Genomic DNA, 24,086 nt, shown 5'->3' with positions numbered 1-24,086 from the left:
GAACGAATATTCCAAAGACGTTCTCGACGACTATTCTAAAAACGCTCTTCTTTGTTATGAATATATGATTTCTGATTGTAATAATCTATATAGATTTATAGAATATTCGATTGGAATATTTGGAAATCGAGAATATTTGCACTCCAGAAGAATATTCATAGAACTATATGTGCTATCTGGGAGGTGGCTCCGAAAGAGCGGTTAGTATGGGTGCTTTGGTGGGGCCCCTTTAATTTTTATAAATTCATATAACTTTTTTCATAAAATAATACCACTCAGTGCATTGATATGCTAAGTTATATATGCGTATTTAAAAACATATTTAAAAATATGTGATACAGTCAAGTCTCAAAGAGCTGTCAAATTCCCTCGAAACATTGTATCCCTTGACTTTACTACCCGGCAAACACCAAAATAACTATTACATAACATCAAAGAAAATGTAACATAACAGGCATGTATATTGATGTTATGTAACTGTTACTTTGGTGTTTGCTGGGTAATAAGTAGGTACTTGCTTGCAGAGGCCGGTGATCTCATATATAGCACATTTGAATCCTTGTGACATTTATTATGTGTATCCCGCTTTTTTGTTAAGATCTACTTTTTCCATAAAATAATATTAACTCTCAAAGTGCTTCTGCGAGCGATCGGCCCATAACCCCAGTGAGCACCAATAGTTACATAATATCAATATTATAATGTCCTATTTAACAATGTATTATACATAAATATAATATAACATGGGTGTTTTATTACATTCATCTTGTTGAGCAGGAAATTATAATATTGATGTTATGCAACTATTACTTGGTGTTTACTGGAATATTAAAAAATATAATTTTAACATTTTTTCTTTATTTTATGTTATCGGCGACCGGGTCCGAAATTTCGCGCACTGATAGATAAAATTTACAGCTGCAACATACTTAAATTTCAATTGTTTCTACCGCTGGTCGGTTTATGCAGGAGCCACCTTAATAGAGAAACATATATAGGGAGCCAACTGAAGCCTGATTAACGGTTAACCGACGTTTCCGCAACTGGCCCTCAGAGTACCATTGCATTTGTCGTACGACAAATTATTTAAGTGTTGATTGGCTACAAGCTAGAAAATTTCTAGATACTCGACAACCTTTCTATCCCGCAGGCAATCAACACGCTTGACAAATTTGTCGTGCGACAAATCCCATACAGAACATAAATATCTATTAGATATTCAATGAATATCCTCGACGGATATCAGGGATATCCATGAATATATAAGAGATATCCATTAGACGTGCATTAGATATCCACATGTCCGCAATACGAGATCTACTAGATATCCATACGATATTTATGCCAATATCCATTAGACATCCATATCAGTATCTAGTGGATATTTATATAGATGTTCCATAGATATCCATTTCATGTATTTTTATATTAATATTTCTTCGATAATTTTAATCAATGTCTATTAAGGTATGTAGCAGTGTATTGAAAGCATTTACTGTTTTTGTTTCTCCTAAGTTTTGAATGTCATATAAAACCTGAGGACATTACCAACTACTTGATAAGGACCACAATACGGATGGTCGAAACATAGTAAATGCAAAATTTCCCAACTAACGTTTCTGCCAGTTGGATCGACTGAACATTCCAGATATTGATATTCATATTTGTCCGTTAAAAAACTTTTCGTTTATAATTAGTTACAAAATGCTGTACGCAGTTGTGTAAAAATATGTACGAAATTTGTTCATGCATAACTACATATGATATGTGTTTCAAATTCTGCTCGCTTTGTCAGCAAAGATAATGTTGAATTAATTCGTGGGCTCGCCTTTTATATTAATGCAGAATGATTTTTAATTATGAGAAAGTGTAACGTGCGATTGCCGCGTCGCGGCAGCAGATGGTACTAGTTTGAATATCTAATGTATATCTTTGGTAGCTATTTGGTGGACTTATCCATAGTAGATATGGATATCATATGGATATGTAGATATCTATTAGATATCTATTAGATATTTTGTTCTGTGTGGGATGTAATACCAGCCTTATTGTACAGATAAATTTTACGCTAGGCACGTGTCGTCTCGCGGCAAATTATAAACCTCCGCCAGACGCAAGAGGGAAAAAAAAGGAATATCTCGTCGATTTCGGGCTTCGAGGCGAAATACATCCCCGGCTGCGGTTTACCGTAACAATATACCGGGGAGACAGGGAGGGGAACTGATATTCGTAGATGCGTCTCGAGGGTCTTCGAGAGAGCCTCCTCGAGACTTTCGGCAACGGAGTTTTCGCGTCGAACGCTCAACAAGTAACGAGCGGGAAAGCTTCCCCCCCCTTTTTTTCTATTTTTTCTTCCGCGAAGAGAAGTCCCAAGTGGGCGCGGCACGACCGAGCGAATTGGATTCCCCCCGGGTCCTGATATCGGGAGTGGCCGGGAACGTTGATTAATCGCGAGTGCAAACAACGTGTAACGCTGCTGGATATCCCGCGGTCCCTTCGCCGCCGCGCCGGCGAGAAGAGATGGAGCGCGCGCTCTCCGGCGAAGACGACAATTAATTTTCCCCAATTCTCGTCGGCCGTGCCGCGCGATGTTCGCCAGCTGTGCCGACATTAATAAGAGAAGACATACGTATCGCCGTGAATAGCGGAAAGCCGATGTACATTGGGGCGGCTTCCTGCCGTACAACGCTCGCCTCGATTTAGGTCGCTAAAAGGTGTTCCAAGAGCGTAAACGCGTAATCGTATCTTCAATTAGTACGGAGGGATATAAAGGGGACTTCCCGAGCGGGAAAACGCCTGGGAGCGCGTGTGCGTCGATCGAGATTTTAATCGAGATGAGCCTAGAACTGTTTTATAATTATCCTTTTTTTTTGTAATCGAACAACACTTTGTTCTCGAGGTGTTACAGGGAATTTGATGACTTTGCAAACATTTTGAATATATTTCTCTCTCTTTCTCTCTCTCCCAGTACATTTTTAATTTTGTTTAACATGTATATTTGCACGGGTTAGATCTTTTTTTTAAATATCCGGTAGGCAAATATATCGGAAAACATCGAAAAAAAACGGCGGAAATACGGACGGTATTGATAGCGTTAATTTTTTATGCAACGATTATCAAATCCCCCTGGAAATTTCCCGCTTATTTTTTTTTTTTCTTTCGGGTCAAATTCTGCAGAGAGTCACGATGTTATTTTAAACGTAATTTTACGCCGCGGGAAATTGAATGAGTTTTACGGTCAGCGGTAGCAGAATCCAGCTGGGTGCGCGGGGGGGGGGGCGAATTGACACGTGCGGGAGCGCGCGGAGGGCGCGCATTCGAAAGTCGGGCGCGAGGGCGCACGGAGGGCGAAACTCGATTCGCCCGTGGCGCAGAATAGACGCTATGATAGCGCTAATATACAAGTAACGAAGAAAATGCAATTTGCCCGCTGTCGGAGCTATCGGTCGGGGGGAGGCGCGGAGTTTTCAGAGCCGGACGTTTAGCATCCCCCGCGCGGGGGAGAGGGACGGCTCCGCGCGTCGCCTCATAATTGCGCCGACGAAATAATCGGATCCTCTCGTTATCTCGCCTTGCTCGTTCTTGAAACGCACGCTCTAAACTCCGTTCTCCGGGATAAATTGCATTAGGCGCCCGCGTGTTATTGTATATGCAAGCGTAAACGCAGCGCAGTGGATACCGTGTACTTGTCGCTTCTAACAAGCCGGAGACAGCGGGGGGTCGTTTGCGATAAGACTTATCGCACGGTAATTGCTCGGTATCACTGACGAATTATTATCACGAGACCACCCGCCAGCTGTGAGCGCAGAGACATTTTCGTATCCGCATTAACTGGAGAACATCGACATGACCGATCGTCGATGATTCGAGCAATTCAAATGTGGTTTACAATTAAATTAGTATTGTTTCATAAAATTATTTTTTAAAGCGCTCAGTGGGTGAGAAACAAATTTCTTTAACTCAAGACTCCCGATAGAAATTATGTAATTATAGATAAAACACGTGTGTTTTCTTTCTCTTGTCATTTCTGTAGATACAAGAAAAATAAGATGAAGAAGAATTAAAGAATAATTGGAAAACTGACTTTTGCATTGTTTACTTTGCAGAAAGTAAAATTGCAATTTATTATACGCAATTATTAGGGTGCAAGCAACTTTTATTCTATTTCTTCAAACTTAACTTTCTTGTAAAAAGAAACCAATGCCAAGATAATCCTGGTTTATTTTTAATTTTTCCTCTTACTATTTTTCTCGTTATACACGGCCAGAAATTTTACAAGAGAAAGAAAACGTACAACCAAAAGACATATTTTATATATAAAATTATTTTTCTTGAGTTTTTACTTATTTAACTTTTTTACAGTAAAAAGCGCGCCCCTATTAAAAATATTAAATAGAATATGATCAGATTACATTAGATTACTAAGACTTATTTATTTACAGTGAAATTGCATATAATCTAATGTAATCTGCAGACCGTATCTAATATTTCAAGCAGGGCTGAAGAATGCGTGGTCTTTTTGCAAATTTAAGAACTGCACGTAATATAATTAGAAAAACACGTGATTCTCGTGCCAAGTTTGTTTTCATTTTATCTGTTCTTTCCTCGTCGCGAGCGAGTTTTCGTCGGTGCGCCAGTTAAGGATGTATCGGACCTATCTTCAAAATAGTACAAAGTCGCTAAAAATTTGTGAAATTGTTCTTTTAGTCTTTTTAATTTATTGCAGAAAAGTAAAAATGCATCCACTAAATGGTTGCTGAGATATAACTATTTTAATTTACACTGATTTTACACGTAGTCTTATGGGAAAAGCCGATCTTCACGGATAAAACAGATAAAAAAATGTAGAAGAAATAGTACCAGTGTTTTGAATTTTTTTATACATCTAGTATACGAATAGATGAAAATATCTACCAAGTTTCAATAGTCTTTACTGCACCGTTTTAAAGAAACAAAATATAATAAAATGTAACTTGAGGTATTTGTGCTGTCGGTACGAATTTTTTAGTTTTGAAAATATCAAAAGTTTAGGCTCATAAGTGAAAAAATCGCAAATAATTCAGGAAAAAACATTTGTAAAGTGAAAAATACCTTTGTAGGAATACAAATAAGACTCCAACTATCGTTTAAGTTTCTTACATCTACATTTACTATGCGTTAAGAGTAGATATTTAAGTATTTCCAATTTCATGCACTTTTGTCTAAGATTGTACGTCCAATACATCCTTAAGGTGGCTCCTGCAAAAACCGACCGAAAGTAGAAAAAATTGAAATTTAAGTATGTTACAGTTGTGAATTTTATCTATCGGTACGCGAAACTTCAGACCCGGTCGCCGACAAAATGAAATAAAGAAAAAATGTTACGAGTTGTATTCATGCATTTGATCGATAATGCATTGATACATTTTTTTATGAAAAAAGTCATATGAATTGATAAAAATGAAGGGAGCCCCGCCAAAGCACCCATGCTAATCGCTCCTTCGTGCAGGTGCCCACTTTTTTAAATCCACTCGTTCGCGGGTGCCAGGGAACCCAGGGCACAACACTGCGCGCACATATGGCCGTCGGCGATTGTTGACGACAGCCATTGCTCGGATCTGTCATACGCACGCCGCCCGTCGTTGATCCAATTTAACGACGACGTTTCCAGCGAAACGACCGCGTGGCGTTTTACACGGGTAACGATCCAGCATGGGCAACTGTTGCGGCTCCTGTTACAAGGGATTGACGTCGTACGAGGATCTCACTCCCGATCGGGTGCGTCTCCCTCCCGCTTAGGTTATAATAATACGCGGCGCGTCGATGTCAGTCCACTTGTCCGCGCGTATAAAAGAGTCGTTAAACGTCGTGACACGCTTGACGAACGACGGCCACCTCTCGTCCCGACTCCCATCCCTCCCCGCGACAAGTCCCGGTTGTCCGTCGCTCGAGAATCAACCCCCCGTGTCGCGCTGAAAAAACTGCACTCCTGACACGTTGCCATTCTCTCTCGTTTGCTCAGGAGACCATACGCAGGAAACAGGCCGAGGCGGCTGAGAAGAGGATAGCCGAGCAACAGCAACGGGGTATAAAGGACGTAGAGTCCGTCAAGAGGCAGCAGCGACGGGCGCTGGAACTCGAGAAGCGGGAACAGGAGGCCGCCGCCAGCGGCACGCAGCCTACGCTACGAGTAAGAACACAGGCGGTTGCGATTTCACGGCTCAAATGCGCGTTAGAGTAAGATTTCACGGCCCTTGACGTGTCCGGTTTTTTTCAGTGGCAGGTGCAATAAGCCGTAGAGAGAGACGCGTGCCGCAGCTCGAGGGATTGAGCTCTGTACCTTTTCATTCGGGGGATATTAGGTATCTTAGGCTGACACTTGGCTGACCGAAATGAGGCAGACCTGCTACCAACGTTACCAACGATGCTGTTATAGCCACACAAGTGCAATCTTATTTTGTAATTGTAATTTATAATTTACATAGAATCATGGGAAGAAGCTTCGAGTCCTTTAATTTAACAAGAGTACATCGGCTGATATCGAACGGTTGACGCCGAGGTTCGTTTTCAACTGATGTACATTTCTTATCATATTTTATATGTGCATAAGTTTATGTATGTATATACACACGATTATATACACTTGCATGTTCTAAAACACGACTGCCACCGTTGCAAACGTTAAAATTTTGCTTCTGCTTCAGTCTAGTGATATAACGAGTGTAGTTCTCTATTTTCTTACTGGTTTTATAATGTATTACATTTATACAGTATATGTTTTTTCCACAGAGTTACAGTTATAAATTTTTGATGGCGAGGGAGAACAACCGAGAGCAAAAAGATATCGTTGATTATTTGCTTGATAAAAATATACTTTTGTGATTGCAAGTTTCAGATTTAGGATCTATAATTGTGCCTACACTTAAAAAATGTATATTGAGAAATAAGACTAAAAGCGTACTGTTTCATATAATCCCTTATAAATGCAAGTTTGTATCTATTGAAATACAACTTTCATATCTGTTGAATAATTGTGTGATATAAAAGCAATTTGAATTATAAACTCTGATGATATGTTTATATCTATATATATAATATTGAATGTGTAATATATATATATATAATATGTTGGAGTAATACAAAATATACACTTATTATTAGTATTATTATATTATTACACTTTATATTATAATATATATTGTATTATAAAATAGCAATACATGTAAATGTACAAATGTAATATATTCGGAAATTATGAGTGAACGAAGTGGCATTTTAATATATATCTCACTGATATCTCAATATATTTCTCGTATTAAATTTTGCGAATATTAAAAATCTATAATATACATAAATTAGGACTTAACATACATATATCTCTTTGTATATATATCTTTATCTCTCTCTTTCTAATTTATCTTGTACAATTTTGTCGAAAGTTCCATGTACTTAGAATAGCAAGTCCTCGTTAATGCAATCATACAAAAGGCTGAGATAAACGTTATGTGGAATGCTGTTAAAGTTTATAATACATGCAGTGGCTCGATGTGATCTTAAGAATTCTTGTGTACAGCTTGTAAAAAGATTGTAAAAGATAATCGCGACTTGCAAAAATATTCCTCTCATTAATCAGGATCTTTATCCGTTTCCTCATTAATGCGACGAACGCTAACGGAATTCGCGTTCTCGAGGTAAAATTGTGTTCCCAGGAACGAGTTAAAAGATCTTAAGATTTTATGAACGCGCGTTAAATACAGCTGCAGTATCTGGTTTTCTTTAAGTCTCATATTTTCCCTATCCGATGAACCGACCAGGAGCGGAACAACTTTTTCGACGACTTATTCTTAAACTCCCTTCCGTGAGCGATTTGTACTTCCAGTGACGCGCCGTTATTCAGCGCCAACCACGTGTGAATTTCGTCGGTAGCTGCAGACACACCTACGCATTCATAAGACAAATCTTAAAGAATATATCAAACAATATGTACGTATAAAACTATACCATAAGTAAGATACGAAAAGATAATATGTGTGTGAGGTCACAGTTTATAGAGGAAAGTCCCCTATTATGAGATAGGATCCTAATACGAGATAGCGGAGTTTCTATTAAATTAATAGGCATCGTCAGTTGATTCCACCATGAATTTACTGCCCTTGGAGCGAAATCTGTTCAGTGGGAAATTCATTGTTAGATTGCGTAACTGTTGCGAAAAAGGATTTGTGATTGAATTTGGGTGTTGAAAACCTGCTCTTTACTATCTCTTAATAGAGGACTTTTCTCTACATATTAATAAGCCATGTCATATGTAATGTCATTATAATTGTATTTTAACGTAATTAAGGATAGCTTACTCTTATACTTGAGAATACTTAAAATGTCATACCTAGCAATTCGTGTAGAGTTATACGTCGACTGGCCAGCAGCTCCTTGCTGGCGCTCCTGATCTCAAATATCAGTAACGCCTGTCTCGGTACACCGTCGCCGTCTATATGGAAGTCTATGCTGAACTGAGGATTAGGCATAGCTGGCAGGAGTCGCGATTTCGCGATGGTCTTACCGCCGTTAAGCGAGACGATCTTATCCGGACTGGTGCTCCTGGAAATGCTCAGTTTAATCATCCGCGAATTGTCGTGTACATCAAGTACAACTTACGTTTGAAGCTTTACTCGGCAGTACAACTGGGCGATGTGCGCTACGTGGAGACCCTGCGCTTGAAGAACCTTCCCTTCCACCCCTGAATACTTCTCTCTAGTGCCGTTGACAATTTTTAAATCTGAAAATTCCATTCTCTCTCACTTCATGTTTCGCCATTAATTCTAAAACTCTAGTCGTCTTTCTTCAAAACAAAAATCAAAAATTGGAAAAGGGGCTATATACATTTTTATATTTTTATCTTTTCAGTTTTGCCGTCTCAAGTTGCATTAATAAGTGTGCATAACAGAGATCCTGAATGCAAATATCTATCACGGTTACATTATAGTATCACGTATGATGATGTCGACTATCCACTAACCATTCGGCCTCAATCTTAATCGCGGACTGGACTGCCGTATTCTGCCCAGCATGTCTGGTTGCGACACCGCGTGTGCCAGGCCGGATTCCGACAAGAGCTCCGTGGCGTCGGCCTCTCCGCCACCTCTGGGTTCCAGGCTCAACGTGATGCCTTTGTTATCGGTCTTATCCTCTATAGTCACTTCTGAGCGAAATCTACGAAGTTTCAAACCCCTCTTCACCTACAATTACACAAAACAATTACAGAAAAAGCTAACGTTTCGATCGTGGATAACTCGAAGCGTTTACCTTCTGCTTCATCATGCGGAAGCTGTTGTACTGCGGTAACTTCTTGCCGAAGCTCTGCTCGGGGCTGGGGGTCAAGCTGTGATGGGAGGCCCGTCTCTCTGCGATCACCTTGTTGGTGTCGGCCTCGTCGACGGAATTACCCGCCACCGATTCCGTGATGACCTTCGGAATCCAGAAACTTGGCATTCCGTTCACGTCGTTGGACTCTTTGCTGGTGATGCTGACCTTATCTGCATGAAAATATACCAAACCTCTGTAGCAACCCGTGTCGAACAGCGCGCAGTTTACTAAAGGTCCACAAAAATATGAAATATAAGTTTCAAAACGTGACATTACCGGACTGGTTGGACGTAGTTGGCTTCAGGAGGGTGACAGTGCGCGGTGGAGGTGGCGGCGGCACGACCGGATCTAAGTGCAGACGTATTTTAGATTTTTCCATGGAAGGCCTTCGCACGATACTCGACAAGGAATCGGGCTCGGTGTTTAGACGAGAAGAATTGTCGCTGACATTGCTGGTTGCGTACGTGCTTTGCGTCTAGAGAAAAGAATTTCAAACGGAGATTTACAACGAGAGGCTGCTCGAGGAATTACAGCATACTGAAATTATCGTGCCGCGCAACGTTACCTCGCATTCCTCCGACAAGACCTTAATTTTCAGCTCTATAGATCCCGTTTTGGTTTCCTTGAGCGGAAACCAATGGGACTGATCGCTGTTCGACAGCTTCCTGATATCGTCGAGAGTCAGTGATACTTTCCCAAGGTAATCCTTCATGCCGAAAGTATCGTGATCCCATAACACCTGCAAGATCAAGTTAAAATAGAAATCGTCTCTCCCTGTTCCGCGATGAAGTTTCGGTGCGAGGGAAATATGCGTAATTACGATATCTAAAGCTTCCCCGGTCTTCGGCAGGCCCATGATGGAACTCTCGTCCCAGCAGGGGTTCAGCGTCTTCTTCTTTATGCTGCTCTTGTACTTCGTCTCGTTGTTCAACTTCAGCTCGCAGAAGGGATCGCTGAAGCCGTTCAGGTCCTTCGCGACGAGATCCCTCGCGCGCAGCAACGTCACCTCCATCAAACCGCTTCCGGTGGACAGGAGACTGGATATATCGGAGGAGGTGGGATCCGCGTCCTTGTGCGTTAATAACAGCCTCTGCAAGAGTATTTTAAGACTTGAGTGGGCACTCGCATAGAAATTTTTTCCCGGATAAATATAGGGTTTCATAACGGACCGCCTGTTGCATCCACGGCAGACTGTTCCGTTTGATTTTCGGTTCGTCGTCCAGCGTAGTTGGAACCAAGCTGCTTCTGCGACTGTTCACCACTTGCTGTACACTCTTGATAGGGTAAAACAGTACGGAGACCGTCATGGCAGAGACGATGTTGGAACCGCTGAGCATGAGTTCCTTCCTGACGATCCAGGTCGTGTCCTTGGCAGAAAAGTTACTTTTCATTTTCAGATCTCTTGCAGCATTCCGAGGGCATTAATTGTGGAACGAATCGAGAGACACAATCATGATAAATCCGTAACGTATAAAATATTTTTCAAATACTGTATTATATCTGAAATATTTCTTGATTATGCCTATCTCCTTTTTGCGTTTGACTTTGTCAAGAAAAACTTTATTGCTTGATTACCTGAGACAGAGATAGCATGGCCAGTCCAAGCATGTCTGTATCCACTGACTTTACTATATTCCACGAATAAATGACGAAGCTCAGCGACACTTGCGTGTAATCTTGCACGAGAAATTGCGCTCTGCAGTCCCAAACCGGGGACGTTGTCGAACGAATGTAATGCGTCGTTTTCACCTGAAAAAAATCCCATAGAACGTCGATAGTTTCTGCTCGATATCATTTTAAAACCTTGCAAAGCATATTTGAAACGCATTATATTACAAATTGTGTTTACCTTCTTTCGATTATTAAACAGCATGCAATAAGGATTGCACTGGGCGGTATCGCCGTGGAGATTGTCAGCGGAATGAATGTAAACCACCAATACCCCTGAAAATTACACATGATAATACCTTTCCTGTTTTCAGTTTATCAGAAAAAGAACATCCAAGGATTCTCTACACATTTTCACGGAAAAGCTAACGACAAGGTAATTGGGCGCGCTCGAGACCCTTATAGAAATGTAAGCCAAGTAATTACTAAAAAAATTACTGTACGTCAGTAATTTTTAACAATGCAATTACCGAACTCTAGTAATTGTTCAGTGAGTTTTTCGTTCCCAGTTGTTACATTTCTGTGAGGGGAGTTTTACTCGGGCAAGAATCTTGATAGTAAAACCATCAAGCGTACATTTAATTAACATTGTACCAAAGAAAAGAATGTTGCACACGATCATGCACAAATTTCACCACACGATACTTCACAATTAGGTTTACCTGCTTTGTGCGCTTTGTGGCAAGAGTCTCGCGACACTGAAAATATTTCATACGATAATACTGATCGCGACAGATGTGTTCGGATATTTCACAGAGATATATTCGTCTACGATTTGAGTTAAATTATACAAGCACATTGCCTCCGTGTTTCATATATTTTATATTACATTAATATTTTTCTTTATGTACCTGCAAGATGCATGTTATCGGCCATTAGTTCTGGCTGCGGCAAGTCGGGTTCCAAGTGTGGCAAAGTGGTGTATTCCAGTCGCGCATTGATGCTCGGAATGTTAGCGCTACTGCGGGACGGTTTCTTTTGTTGTAACACGGTTTCAACGCTGTCGAATAGAGACGAATAGAATTTAAAGGTAGAATTGAACAAGGGCTTCGAGAGTCAAGCGCGGTTAGTTGCGCGTGAGTTAACACTTAATTAGCAATTCGATACAAAGTTATAAATTTCGATTCTAAGTCGCCTTCAGTCGACAAGTGGTGGATAAGTTAAATAATCTCACGCTCTCCGACGAGCGTCTCAAGATATCGAATGGACAAAGGCCGCGTGATTTTCATGAGAAAATACGAGAATAAAAGTTTGCTAATAATCTGCAAAACTGTCGGGCCAGAAGTGAAAACTGGTTATTGGATTATCCACTTGCTTAAAAAAACGAACGGATTAACGAAAGCCGCTGAGTCGATAACGTGAAGACAGAAAAAGAAAATCGACGTGAATACTCGGGGCGACGTGGCGTAGCGTGTGCTCAATGCCGACTTACACCTGCGAATTCTCCCAGTCGTAGACCCCTAACGCTAACTCGAACTGAGCCAGAGTGATCGTACTAACGATCCGTTTCGCTTTCAGCTTGATGGTGATCCTCTCGTTGTCTAACGGCCCGACCAAGAAAGACACGTCCTCGGTCCACGTGGTGCTCAAGTTCGAGGTGATCCGTCTCTGATCGCCCACCGTTACCACGAGCCATCTCACCTCATCAGCGACGTTCGCTGGTAACGGAGAAACGCCAGTTTAGAGACTTTCTAACGAGTCCATAATAAGCCATGATAATGGTTTGCACGTCCATTATAACAGCTAACAATTGCGTGTTTGATGGGAATGTCTACAGTAAGTAAAAACCGCGCGTTTTAACTGCGCTAAATCACGCTAAAAGAAAATTTAACGGTCGATAGTCGTTTCTTTCAGGATCTTAGCTCTAGCGTACGGTCGCTCGCAGTTTTCATCTAAAGGACACTCACCAGAGCAACCGTTCTGGCACAGGACGACGGTAAGCACGCCCTGCGGCAACAAGCTGATTACGGAGTCCAATCCAGGACCCGGTCGCTCCCGCGCCCTCAGGTTCAGCTCCAAGTGGCCGGGGTCGACCAGCCAGCTGGCCAGAGCGTCCGTGACCACCGCGTGAATCCAGGTCTTGATCAGCGGCATCTCCATCATCTGCACCGCTCGCAGGATTTTTACGCTGAACCAAACGTCCGGCTTCTCCAGAAAGCTCAGGCTGAGCCCGGTCGCGTGTGGAAACGGCGCCGATGTGTTCAGGGTTAAATTGACGATAATCGTGCCGGACAGCGACAGTTTCTCCACCGCCAGGTCGATGTCCATCCCCACACTGCCGGGGTATTTGCAAAAAGATTTAGTAAACCGTTTTGTGGACAGGAGAATAAGCTAATAAGAAGATAATAAGAAAACGACGAGTGAGATCGTAATATCAGATCGGGGGAAAAAAACAGACAAACCTGCAAATTATACGAAATTAAATTTTTAAGAATCTATAATTAAATTTCGTATCAATTTCCAAGTTTGCCTTTTTTCTCCCATATCTGATGTTACGATCCATAGTAATAAAGAGAGGTGTATCCTCGGGGAGGTAGGCGCTAAGACTTATTATTAATTTTCGTCGAGAAAAATAACTTGATTTAATTCTGATGAAACAAATGAATCGCAATTAATGACGCGACAATGTAAAGGTAAATTAATACGCACGAAGCGACGGCAATGCGAGATATTTGCTCGAAGCGACTTTATTGTTCGACAAGTTGTCGGGCGATTTTTAATACGACGAATGCCTCGCTCCTCACCCTTTGCCAAACAACCGCGTGGTGATGAGCATGCGGAATTGCTCGCAGTCCAGCCGCAGGTCCGCTTCGATGGACAATTTAGTCTGGCCGAAGTGGTGGCCATTGGGAAGATCGTCATCGCTGCAGCAATCAAGCGTTCTGATGCGAGTGATGCACGGCGTCTGTTCGCCCAGAGTGAGTTCGCGTAATTCTAATGGGCCTGAAAAACGAGTATCTCTTATAGAGTCACAATGGAGCCGCTAAACGACGAAGTAATTTGGAATCCTTCGAGCGGTCGATGATTAATTTCTCTGGTCGAACTCCTTTAATTTATCTCCCTTTCTTTTTCTCTTTCTCACTCCTGTTGTGTATTTACAAAGAGTGTCCTTACCTAGTATACCGGGTTTGGCCTCATTAAGGAGAGGTTCCAGTCGTTCCTTCGCCAAAGAAAATATGCTGGCGGCGCTGAACCTCCACCTGGGGAAAGAATACAATGAGCGTGAGGTAAATTCATTCGACGTGTAAACAAGGCCTATGATCTGTAATCTATAATAGATTAATCTACGGTCCATCGGTACGCCGGATTTTAATTGAATCGTTTCGTGTGAGTTTATTAAATTGATATCGCGGTCTTTTCAATCTGCATGAAAATCCTCTCCCCTTTCATATTGAATCTCTATGGATAGATATCTCGAGGAGCAGTGTGATGAGATACGATTCATTAAACATTCAATTTAATTAAGCGAATGGACAGATTTAATACGATAAAGCGCTCTTTCGAGCGCGAAAGACGCGCGGTGACGTTTCGGTGCCATGACGGACGAGTTATTTCCAGAGTTTATCGTTAACGACATCCCATTTTCGTCATCGATAAACGAGTTGATTCGCATAATACTCGGCGGCCCACGCCGGTTTCGTGAATAGATTAAAGGACAGACAAGTAGATTAACGCGTGCCCACGCACGTGTCATTTTTTAAGGTGCTTGGATAACATCCTGCCTGTCCCAATTCGACCCTTCCAGATTTTCCATCGCGCGGCCTCTTCTTAAATATTATAGTCCCAATTTGTAAAATTACTTCTGCTATTAGCAGATTCTCTATTATTTTGTGATGAGTACGCGTCTCGTGACTTTACAAAATCATCATTAATTGTAGCTTCAATTTTTATACCATTGTCTTTACCGAGGGGACAATATAAATAAGTAGAAATTGCTTTCATACACGTATCGCCACAAGTGCACTAGAGTCTGTTCCAACCCTAGTAGCACAGTGCATTGGCTAAACATTGGCTAAATATTGGTCCAATGTTGGTCATATTAGAAATGCATTGGCCGGTATTGTCCAACGTAAAGCCAATATCGGCCATGGAATCGATGCAAATATTGTACGATAATAATTATATAATATTAGATTTATATTGGAAGTGCATTGGCCAATATTTAACGATGTAATAGGAACATTGGTCTAATATCGATACAATATTAGACCAATATTGCTAAATGGACACCTTGGCTAAATAAGAGAAGGTGTCCAATATTGAGAATACTAGGTTTACATTATTTCCCAATATCGCGCGAATATATGGTGCTATTATCCGGTCTTTCAGCCGCTACGGAATTTTTTGCAGGTGCTCGATTCCATAGGAATTTTTCCGAAGTCACCGTACTTTTCCTCGCATATGATCAAATAAGCGCCGTGCGTGCGCGATCGCGCCAGTCGTTTTCTTTATACGTTTTCTTTATACGCGTTCACAGCGTGTGTAGCGCGTCGCGCTGAATTCATCGCTTTTCCCCCCGCATGTAGATGTTCCCGTTGGTCGGCGAGAAACCCGCAGCCGGGACTGTTCAGGAATGCTCGAACAGGTCTATCAACTATCCAAATAAGTAGCACTCTTTCCACGCCTGTTGCCGCTCGCCCCGCGCCGACCGCTGACAAACGAGGAAAGGACGGCGAGTGAAGGAAATCGCTTGCATGTGAGACCGTCGACGCAATCCCGTCGGTATATTTTTTCCTTCTCAAAATATTAATCTTTTCGAGATTAAATCGCGAATTTGTTTGCAACCAGGAATCGATTCTAGAACCTTTAAACATTTTCCATCGTTTTTATTTCCGACAAACGGAAAGAGAGAGAGAGAGACTTTTTGATAAGTTTCAGTACGACGAGGGGGATTTTTATTTTCGCAGTTATCTCTACATCTGTTTAAAAAAGAAAACAACTATATTGAGATCCCGCGAGCTTTCGTATGCAACGAGCCTTACGATGGCGATTTATTTAAACGCGGTCGATTCTACAGCGTCGACTACTCGTTCCGTTCGAGACATGTATCGGCGCGGCGGCGACGGGCAAGGATTTTATCCGCGGCACGGGCAGCAGAAACGTGAAAGGCCACATCTATACCACGTGCGTCAGGAATGTGGTATGTTTACAAATGCGTATGTAGTGCTCGTTCCCGAACGAGGGGAGTTCATTCACCCGTCCGATGCCGAGGACAATCGCTGTGCGCGTACACCCACCGACATTACAATAGCGTTATTACCGCGAATCACAGCTATACGGAAGAGCCGAGTCCCCGGCGAGGTCACGAGATATACGGTAATAATGGACGCATCGCTACGTTAAACTTACACAAACTCCTCTAGACCCGGGCAGTCACCTTTCTGTTAATTTTTTTATTAATTGACGACTCGTTACATCAATCTTGCACGACTAATCTCTCTGTCATGATAATCTTGTGCTCGTTAGCAAACGCGAATGTCGACAGCAAATATCGAGTTGCCTTGTAATAATCGACTTTCGCGGGTAAGTGCGCGGTGAAAAAACGAATGTGAAATTCTTTTGAAAATATTAACCCACTGCGTTCTGATAGTTTCGCTGTGAAATACTTCGTATTGATCGCATTACTTTCGCTATAGTTTCGAAACGAAACCACCTTTCGTTGCTGAATTGTAAGGTACGCAATTGAATGTTTGCGTTGTTTAAAAATACATAGGGTGCAGCAATTAATATTTCTCATTTTCCTTGATTTCTCGTTCATTTTGCAATATAGTGCTGGCCTTATGCCATAGCCATTGAGCCTCACTATATTTTTCAATATAAAAGTTAATTTGAGAATTTATCTTTTACGTGTCGTAAACTTATTTTAAAAAACAAATTTTATTAAAACACGATAGATTTTTATAACAGAAAATATGTAATAAGAAATATGCAAGTCCGAGCAGGATATACATATATATATTGTTATATATAAAGTATATAAAGAATTATTATTGCGAAAAGATACCTCCAAGAGAAAATATTTCCTTCAGGCCAGTGGTTTCGTTACGAAAGAAAGAGTTTAAGGAGACTAATACATTGATCGAATTTGTCCAATTGACAGTCATTTAATTATATAAGTATTTGTACGCAGTAAATATTTGTCTCTTTAAAAACATATTTCTTTTATATCGGGCTTCAAAGGGTTAATGTTACAACCGCGTGCACTGGCGTGTGGCGCACGGCGTACTCTCCTTTCGTGATTAGCTTTATCGATAAACTGGTGAAAACGGTACTTGCCACTTGTTGAGGAGCAGACTGAGCCACTCGGCGGTCTCGTCTTTGTACAGGGCCCGTCTCCTACGTAACCTGGCCAGCTCGTGCTGCAATTCCGTCTGAAGGAGCCGGGAGACTCTCGCCTTAACGACGGTCGTCGCCAGTGCCAGGACCAGAACCAGCCACGCCAGGGACAGGCCAGCCGCTCCTATTATCCAGGTGATCGCGAGTGCCACTCCGAGATACAGAGCGGTGCGGATTGCCTCTGCATCTCTCTGCAACGAGATATTCCATCCGGCGCGTTCATGCGCATGCATTTGCATGTATCAAATAAATACGAGGGGTCTTCGTATCTCACACCCTCGCGTGTTGCGGTTCAATTCGGCGGTAATCGAGTCGCATAATGCGCTCCGGAGTATTGCATTAGCACCGATATTAAAAATACTGCTGGGTCAGCGTTGATTAATCGCCTATCTGTGTTTGTAGGATAATTAATTCTTGATAGATTACGCGGGACGGAAACATCTGATTTAGGATTTAATTAGAGCGCCATGGAGAAGCATCCACTCTCACTCATTACCGCCACTAATACCTCGTATTTAATTAATTGAGAAAGATATTCAATGAGACTCTATCTAGCCTCAAGTATCTTTTTCAATTGTATCAACTCTCCTTTTATATTTTATACATTTAGTGTCGTTAGATTCCCACCTTTTTAATGCGACTCTAATCAAACGTATTAATAGGGTACTGTAGAGAATATGTTTAAAATTTAAAGCCTGACGAAATCATGAAATTTAAAAATATGAGAAAAGCACCTCGGCAGAAAATTTATATCCTAAAAATAAATATAAACTCGAATAAAGTTCGGTCTTCCATCGTAAATCTTATCTCCGTACCTATATTTTCAAATATTAACGAAGTTACTTTCCTTACTTAACTTTCTCAGTTATTTTTACTTTGTTACAGTTGCGCGACAATCCGAATAGGACTGCAGAGATATTGGATTTTCTTGCCTCTCGCATTATCTCTATATTTGTTGTATGTGAAACTGAGCACCGGGCAGATGGTGCGCCCGGTGCATTATGCGCAACCTTGCCGTGCCCGGCGTAAAGAGGCATAAAGGAATATTAGCGATACAAAACAACCCCGCAATGACAGTCCGCCCGTACGTTCGCTCGCAGCGTATCATTAACGGCAATTTACCCCGCGCGGGACGTTAAGATCGTACAGGCCGTGCATATCGCAATTTCAGGATATTCTCGGAAAATACTTTCGTCCCCGGGCCCGCCGAGTGAAAGCGACGTCACGCGACTCGTCGTCCAAGAAGTCGTACCTTCGTCTTGCTAGGATGTAGGACATGATCCCGGCGTGCTCACACGCGACGTCGCGTGCAACGCCGAAGGAGTCCCTCTGACGTCACCGATGAGCGTCATTAACCCCGGTGGTTAAATAATAAATCGTAAGCGCAAGAAAGTTGCACGTCTTATATGAAATTTTATATATCTCTCTTCTTGTAGAAATAGAGGGAGAGGATGCGAGAGTCGCTGCTGAATATTCGAGTAGCCGCACGAATAGACGCGAAAACATAGCGAATATAAAATAAGAGAGATGATATATATATATTTTCATTAAGTAACAGTTTGCTTTAAACTGAAACAATTCTTTTTCGAATATGCTTTGATAATTCTTGAACAGTCCGTTAAGCAATTAAAGCGTCGGGACTTTTAATTTGTAAGGATTGAATTTGAAGGAAAATTCAAAAGGGCAAGATTATCCTCGAGCAGTTTATTCCGCAAAGTGAAGCGCGCTTCGCTCTTAAAATTAAATAGACCGATATTAATGTGCGAGAGATGAGGTCTCCACGCAACTCCCGTTCTCGGTCTCGAGGTCGAGAGGTGCACGCGTTCTCGCTCGCAGCGCGCACCCTTGCGCAATTGCAATTCGACCTGTTCCATTAAGAACGTAACGTTACATTAATTGGAAAGTTGCCCAATGCCAAGAGAAGCGTAGCGAAATCGCAATGTATATATACCTGCCGGTCCCCGAACGAGCTTTGACGGAACTGTGCGTTTCGTCGAGAGCTGCGTTTTCCTTATTTACAGAAATTTGCTCGTAGCAAATGTTATATCGGTGAAGTAGCTCAGTGCTCTTGCGTCACAGCTTGTCGTGTATTTGCAACGGATTTAATTAGAAAAAAATTTCGCGTTGTCCTGTAAAAGGCGATTCAAGACGCGGTGGGTGCGTGTCATTTTTTTCGGACTACCTTGTATCAAACGGACGCACTTTCCAAGAATTGCTTTCATATTAATTAGATTGTACTGAGATAAGTATCGCGAGATCTGTTGAAGATAAAAGACCAGTTCGACGCGCGTTTAGTCAAATGGCATGAATAACGTCAGAATCCTCTTTACGTCTAACAAAAAAAGAGCTTTAAATTCCGGACCGGTTTCTTTCGAATACAGCACGTGTGCGAAATCGATCTCGAAGGACTCTGCCTTTTAAGCAGAGTGCTAATTACTCAGCGTAGAGAAGAGTGCGAGATAAAGATCGCTCGAGAAATCCCACGAGTTCCGTGCCGGAAAGCATTACTTCAGTGACTTCCCACGCAGATAATAATTTCAGTTCTGCATTCATAAATTTCTAAGTCGAATAATAAGTCGGTGCTCGTATGTACGGGATGTTTTGACTTTAATTATTCGTCCTCCGCCTAATATGGTGTCGATTTTTTTTCTGAACTGAAATGCCAAAGCGTCAATACCTTTCAAGCTGCAAATTTTATGCTCCGAAATTATGCTTAATCTTTAGTAATGCCCGATTTCTTCACATCCAGTTATGTTACGGTTAAAGTTAAACGGGAGATAACTACCAGATCCATGCACGTGATTGGCCAAAACTTGAGATTAACCTCCGGATAATTTTATCGGGAAGTGAAAAAATCGGCCATAAGTCTACGTTCAAATTATGCGTAAAAAAAAAGATGTCTGATCGTTCGCTCAAACAAAATTTATTCTCTCGGAATTTTATTCCGAGATGCACGAGCAAAATTTTTTAAAGGAGAAATGAGCTTTTAAGTTCGGTAAAGTGTTATTAAATTAAATTAAAACCAAACACAAAATAATCTCGGGGATACTCTCTGTGTACACCGCGCGGTATTTTTCATGCAGCATTCAAAGAGTGTTTAAACTTCAGACACGGTCTGCGGGAGAAATTTCTTCTTCTCAAAATTCAATTTCGATCGACACGAAATCAACAAGCAACGAGACTATAAAGTTTATAAATTACTGCTAATTTGATAAGTAGAGATACACGTTTACACAATCTGCAATTACAATTTTACATAAATTTCTCCCAATTAATTGCATATTTTATTCATCAAAAATACAAGGTTTTCCTTTTGCGGTATCGGTTCAGCTAATTCTATCTGTACAATTTTGCTCACGCTGCCAGTATCCTTATCGTCTTCATAAATTTCGTCTGAAGATGCTCCACTGAATTGGCAAAACCCCAAATTAGATAAAGCGGCAAATAATTCCATCATGCAACTGTAATCGGTGATCGAAGCTGAATGCACATCTTCGCGCTGTTCTAAACGTTCTCACGTAACCAGTCGAAGCTTAAATAGGTCGACTTCGAGGCTTAAAACCGCAGAGGCGAGCGTAAAAAAATCGTTGAGTTCGACAACAATAGCCACAACGCGGCCAGCGACGTCAGTGAACGTTCAACGATGCGCACGAGGCGTGCACCGCGAACGCCCGTCGCCAGGTCGTCACGGAGCTCTCCTCTTCCACACGGAGAGCATTGTGCCCGGTCGCTTTTACGGAATTGACGATTCAACTCGCGTGGGCTCCTTTGAAAAAATACCTCCGCCGCGTGCACGGGGACACACCGGCGCATTGAAGCTACATATGTACATGCTTCGCGCTCTCGAGAGGCGTTTCACGTGAAAAATAGGTGGCTCGTACTCGTACGTACCCAGCGTATACTTCGCACGCGATTTAATATACGCGATTGTAACTTCGTAGCGCGAGAAACGCGTGCCCTAATTTTCATTGACGAGCACTTTATCGGATTTCAATATTTCATGATCCTTACGCTCCGTATGCTCCACGTGCGTCAATCTAAAGGCCTGCGTCAACGAAGCTAGAACTTGGTCCAAGTTCTAGTTCAGAGGAACGCGCAGCCAATCAACTTACAGCTTTTATGGAATAGTTCCAAGTTGGCCTCACGTTTCTCGAAACTAGAACTTGGACCAAGTTCTAACATCGTGGACACAGATTTTAACTCGATCTTTTAGTAGAGCTTCATTCCGACAGTTGAATTTGATCTTGTAGGTGCGCACGGTGTTTCTCTTCTTCAATTTCAAAAAAAGTGCAAATAGCGAAGAAACTTTAAAAATCACGGATCCGGCGAAGGAATCTTTTCCTCGGGTGCCTCCATTTACACGCTAATGGATCGAAATGAAGAGTCCTGACTGACTTACGACGCACGCACGAGAAGAGGTGTTTATGAAGAAGTGGCCTATTTCCTGGCCGGCGTGCATAATGACTCGGCATGCGAGAGTACGCGGTACACACGTGTACTCGGTTGTTGCGCTATCAAGAATATATTATTCGGCTCGACCGAGCAAAAAGCCGATGATAAGCAGCCGTACCTGTGCTTTTTGCGCGACGGCGAGGGCGAATTCTTCGTCGGGCGCTGGATCGTCCGGTGTCATGTTGGTGCCCCCCGCCGCACCGCCGCCGCCAACGTTACCGTTGAGGGGTCTGATCGGACCCCCCGTCGAATACGGCCAATTACCAACAAGATTCCCGCCTCCGATGGACTCGCGCTTTCCTGAAGAAGAGAAGACGTAACGTTATGGAGACGTGTATGATGTGTAACATTTCAGGGGGGAGGGGATTTCAAACTCAGTTTAGAGGATGCGGTCGGGATAAAGTGAGAATTAAACGACCGCGTTTAGCCAGCGACATATATGGGGAGAATGCGGGTCTTCTTCTCCAGTAATGTCTGAATTTTAATGTCCAACTTCTAATTGTGTGAAGGATATTGATTAATTAACTGGGAGGATTTTGAGCACGGGTATTCATTATTTGCTAGGTTTGCCTAGGATATAATCTATCTTTTGCAAGGAGTTTTTTATGTAATTGCAAGTACGAAATTACTGCCCTTTTTCGTAACCGAGTTACTTTTGTTCTAATTTTCTTGCATGTATAATGTTTCTTAAGGCCTGTGTCCACGATGCTAGAATTTGGACCAAGTTCTTCTTTTGCTCCCGTTTATTTGAAAGATTTCATTTTGACGAAGGGAATTGTTTAGTGGAAAGCTTTCAGTGATACAATGCATGTTGAATTATTGAGTCTCTTTGGAAACTAGCAAGTGAGAATTATATGTTCCAGTATTTATGAAGGTGTTGTAATTCTTAAATTGCGAAGTAAAACTTCTCGCTTATTCTTTAAATTTTTCTATACAACTTGAATTATGCATGTATCAAGTTGTCCTATAAGATTTTTCGTTTTTCTTTTTAGGTATTTTATTAACTGTTTAGAAATTGTATCTTGCAAAATTTCCAAAAACAGCAAAGTTTTATTGTAATATATGTGCCCCATTCTGTTCAATAATCTCCTTCTATCTCTGCACAGAGAAAAAAGTACGTAGTATTTGCGACTATAATTGCATAGTAAAATAATTATAGTGAGGAATATCATTTTTATAGTAATTATCACTATAATATTAGTAATAACAACCACATAGTCAAAGTGATGCCAACCAGCATAACAATTTTACTATTATTTATGAAGCTTTTAACTATTATTCTGGTAAAATATTAAGATGGTGAATAGTAACTAAATTAACTAGTTTTATATAGTAGGTGCAAGTACAATAATAGTAAATTTAACTATACTTTCTATCATCCACTTTACTCGCAAGGTAAAAAAAGTAAAGTGGTTCGGAATGTCTTCACTAGAGGGACGCGCGGTACAAGACTCTCTCATAAGTAAAAAACCGCTTAGGGTGTTATAAATACGGATAAGTTTACGCATTCGTATAAGATTACTTATCTTTTCTTTGAAAGATGCTATCTTGTACTATTCTTTATGAGTGCAAATAAGTGATTTAACCAATGAACGTAGTGAACGCAATGTATTGTATTACTTTCAATATAAATACGATTATTACTATTACATATAGTTATTTGCAATTTTACTTGTGGTTGTTATTGCAATATTCATAGTACACCTTACCAAATTAAAAGCTCGTTTTGGTTTATGACAACCATATCATAAGTTGCATGAACCAATATTGTGTCTATGAGAACTATAATACATTGTTAGGTCAACCATAACTTACGTAGTTGGAAGAATTATAAAAATATGGTCGGGTCCAAAAATGACTATAAATTATAGTGAGATTGTGGTAACTGCAACTATTTTTTTCTCTCTGTGTGCGAAAGTCTCGTATAATAGCTTTTCCCTTCTTCGAAGCGATTTTTGATACCGTTTATTTGAAAGATTTCTTTTTGACGAAAGGAATTTTTTAGTGAAAAGAACAGATAGTAATCGGACGGAGAATAGAAAACGTGACAAACTGGCAAACAGACGGGATACACTGAGAGAAAAAAATAGTTGCAGTTACCACAATCTCACTATAATTTATAGTCATTTTTGGAGCCAGCCATATTTTTATAATTCTTCCAACTACGTAAGTTATGGTTGACCTAACAATATATTATAGTTCTCATGGACACAACATTGGTCCATGCAACTTATGATATGGTTGTCATAAACCAAAACGAGCTTTTAATTTGGTTAGGTATACTATAAATA

At 41.2% G+C, this 24,086-nt stretch overlaps 2 protein-coding genes across 4 annotated transcripts in view; one reads left to right on the top strand and one right to left on the bottom strand.

Annotated features, from left to right (window-relative positions):
• The first annotated feature begins 5,529 nt into the window (after window positions 1–5,529).
• LOC105559764 (small VCP/p97-interacting protein) lies at window positions 5,530–7,119 on the top strand. The gene is made up of 3 exons (XM_012008313.1): window positions 5,530–5,757; window positions 6,002–6,169; window positions 6,257–7,119. The coding sequence occupies exons 1-3, from the start codon at window positions 5,692–5,694 to the stop codon at window positions 6,269–6,271; spliced, it is 249 nt and encodes an 82-aa protein (XP_011863703.1). The 5' UTR covers window positions 5,530–5,691; the 3' UTR covers window positions 6,272–7,119.
• A 52-nt stretch (window positions 7,120–7,171) lies between these two features.
• Window positions 7,172–24,086, bottom strand: part of LOC105559763 (tricalbin-1-like) — a 35,396-nt gene continuing 18,481 nt past the window's right edge. For 2 of the 3 annotated variants that reach the window (XM_012008311.1, XM_012008309.1), the window contains exons 2-20: window positions 21,914–22,095; window positions 17,284–17,534; window positions 14,122–14,207; window positions 13,752–13,950; window positions 12,915–13,282; window positions 12,440–12,665; window positions 11,859–12,007; window positions 11,670–11,705; window positions 11,189–11,283; window positions 10,915–11,088; window positions 10,509–10,706; window positions 10,160–10,429; window positions 9,905–10,078; window positions 9,616–9,814; window positions 9,280–9,509; window positions 8,993–9,212; window positions 8,632–8,752; window positions 8,363–8,574; window positions 7,172–7,917 (exon numbers count right to left, since the gene is read on the bottom strand). In XM_012008311.1, coding sequence (XP_011863701.1) covers window positions 7,763–7,917; window positions 8,363–8,574; window positions 8,632–8,752; window positions 8,993–9,212; window positions 9,280–9,509; window positions 9,616–9,814; window positions 9,905–10,078; window positions 10,160–10,429; window positions 10,509–10,706; window positions 10,915–11,088; window positions 11,189–11,283; window positions 11,670–11,705; window positions 11,859–12,007; window positions 12,440–12,665; window positions 12,915–13,282; window positions 13,752–13,950; window positions 14,122–14,207; window positions 17,284–17,534; window positions 21,914–21,976 — 3,426 coding nt within the window. In that variant the 5' untranslated portion in view covers window positions 21,977–22,095 and the 3' untranslated portion in view covers window positions 7,172–7,762. The remainder of the gene's footprint in view (window positions 7,918–8,362; window positions 8,575–8,631; window positions 8,753–8,992; window positions 9,213–9,279; window positions 9,510–9,615; window positions 9,815–9,904; window positions 10,079–10,159; window positions 10,430–10,508; window positions 10,707–10,914; window positions 11,089–11,188; window positions 11,284–11,669; window positions 11,706–11,858; window positions 12,008–12,439; window positions 12,666–12,914; window positions 13,283–13,751; window positions 13,951–14,121; window positions 14,208–17,283; window positions 17,535–21,913; window positions 22,096–24,086) is intronic. The other variant, XM_012008310.1, reaches the window with a different exon arrangement.

Source organism: Vollenhovia emeryi, unplaced genomic scaffold (assembly GCF_000949405.1).
Source record: "Vollenhovia emeryi isolate VEMERY1.0 unplaced genomic scaffold, V.emery_V1.0 DF939255.1, whole genome shotgun sequence".
Classification (NCBI taxonomy): domain Eukaryota; kingdom Metazoa; phylum Arthropoda; class Insecta; order Hymenoptera; family Formicidae; genus Vollenhovia; species Vollenhovia emeryi.
This window is presented reverse-complemented; position numbering and strand designations above follow the sequence as displayed.

Bases quoted from the DNA above. Each gene is read 5' to 3' on its own strand.
- LOC105559764 (XM_012008313.1), top strand. From the start codon at position 5,692: ATGGGCAACTGTTGCGGCTCCTGTTACAAGGGATTGACGTCGTACGAG. The intron at 5,758-6,001 runs GTGCGTCTCCCT...TCGTTTGCTCAG, and splicing joins AGGATCTCACTCCCGATCGG to GAGACCATACGCAGGAAACA.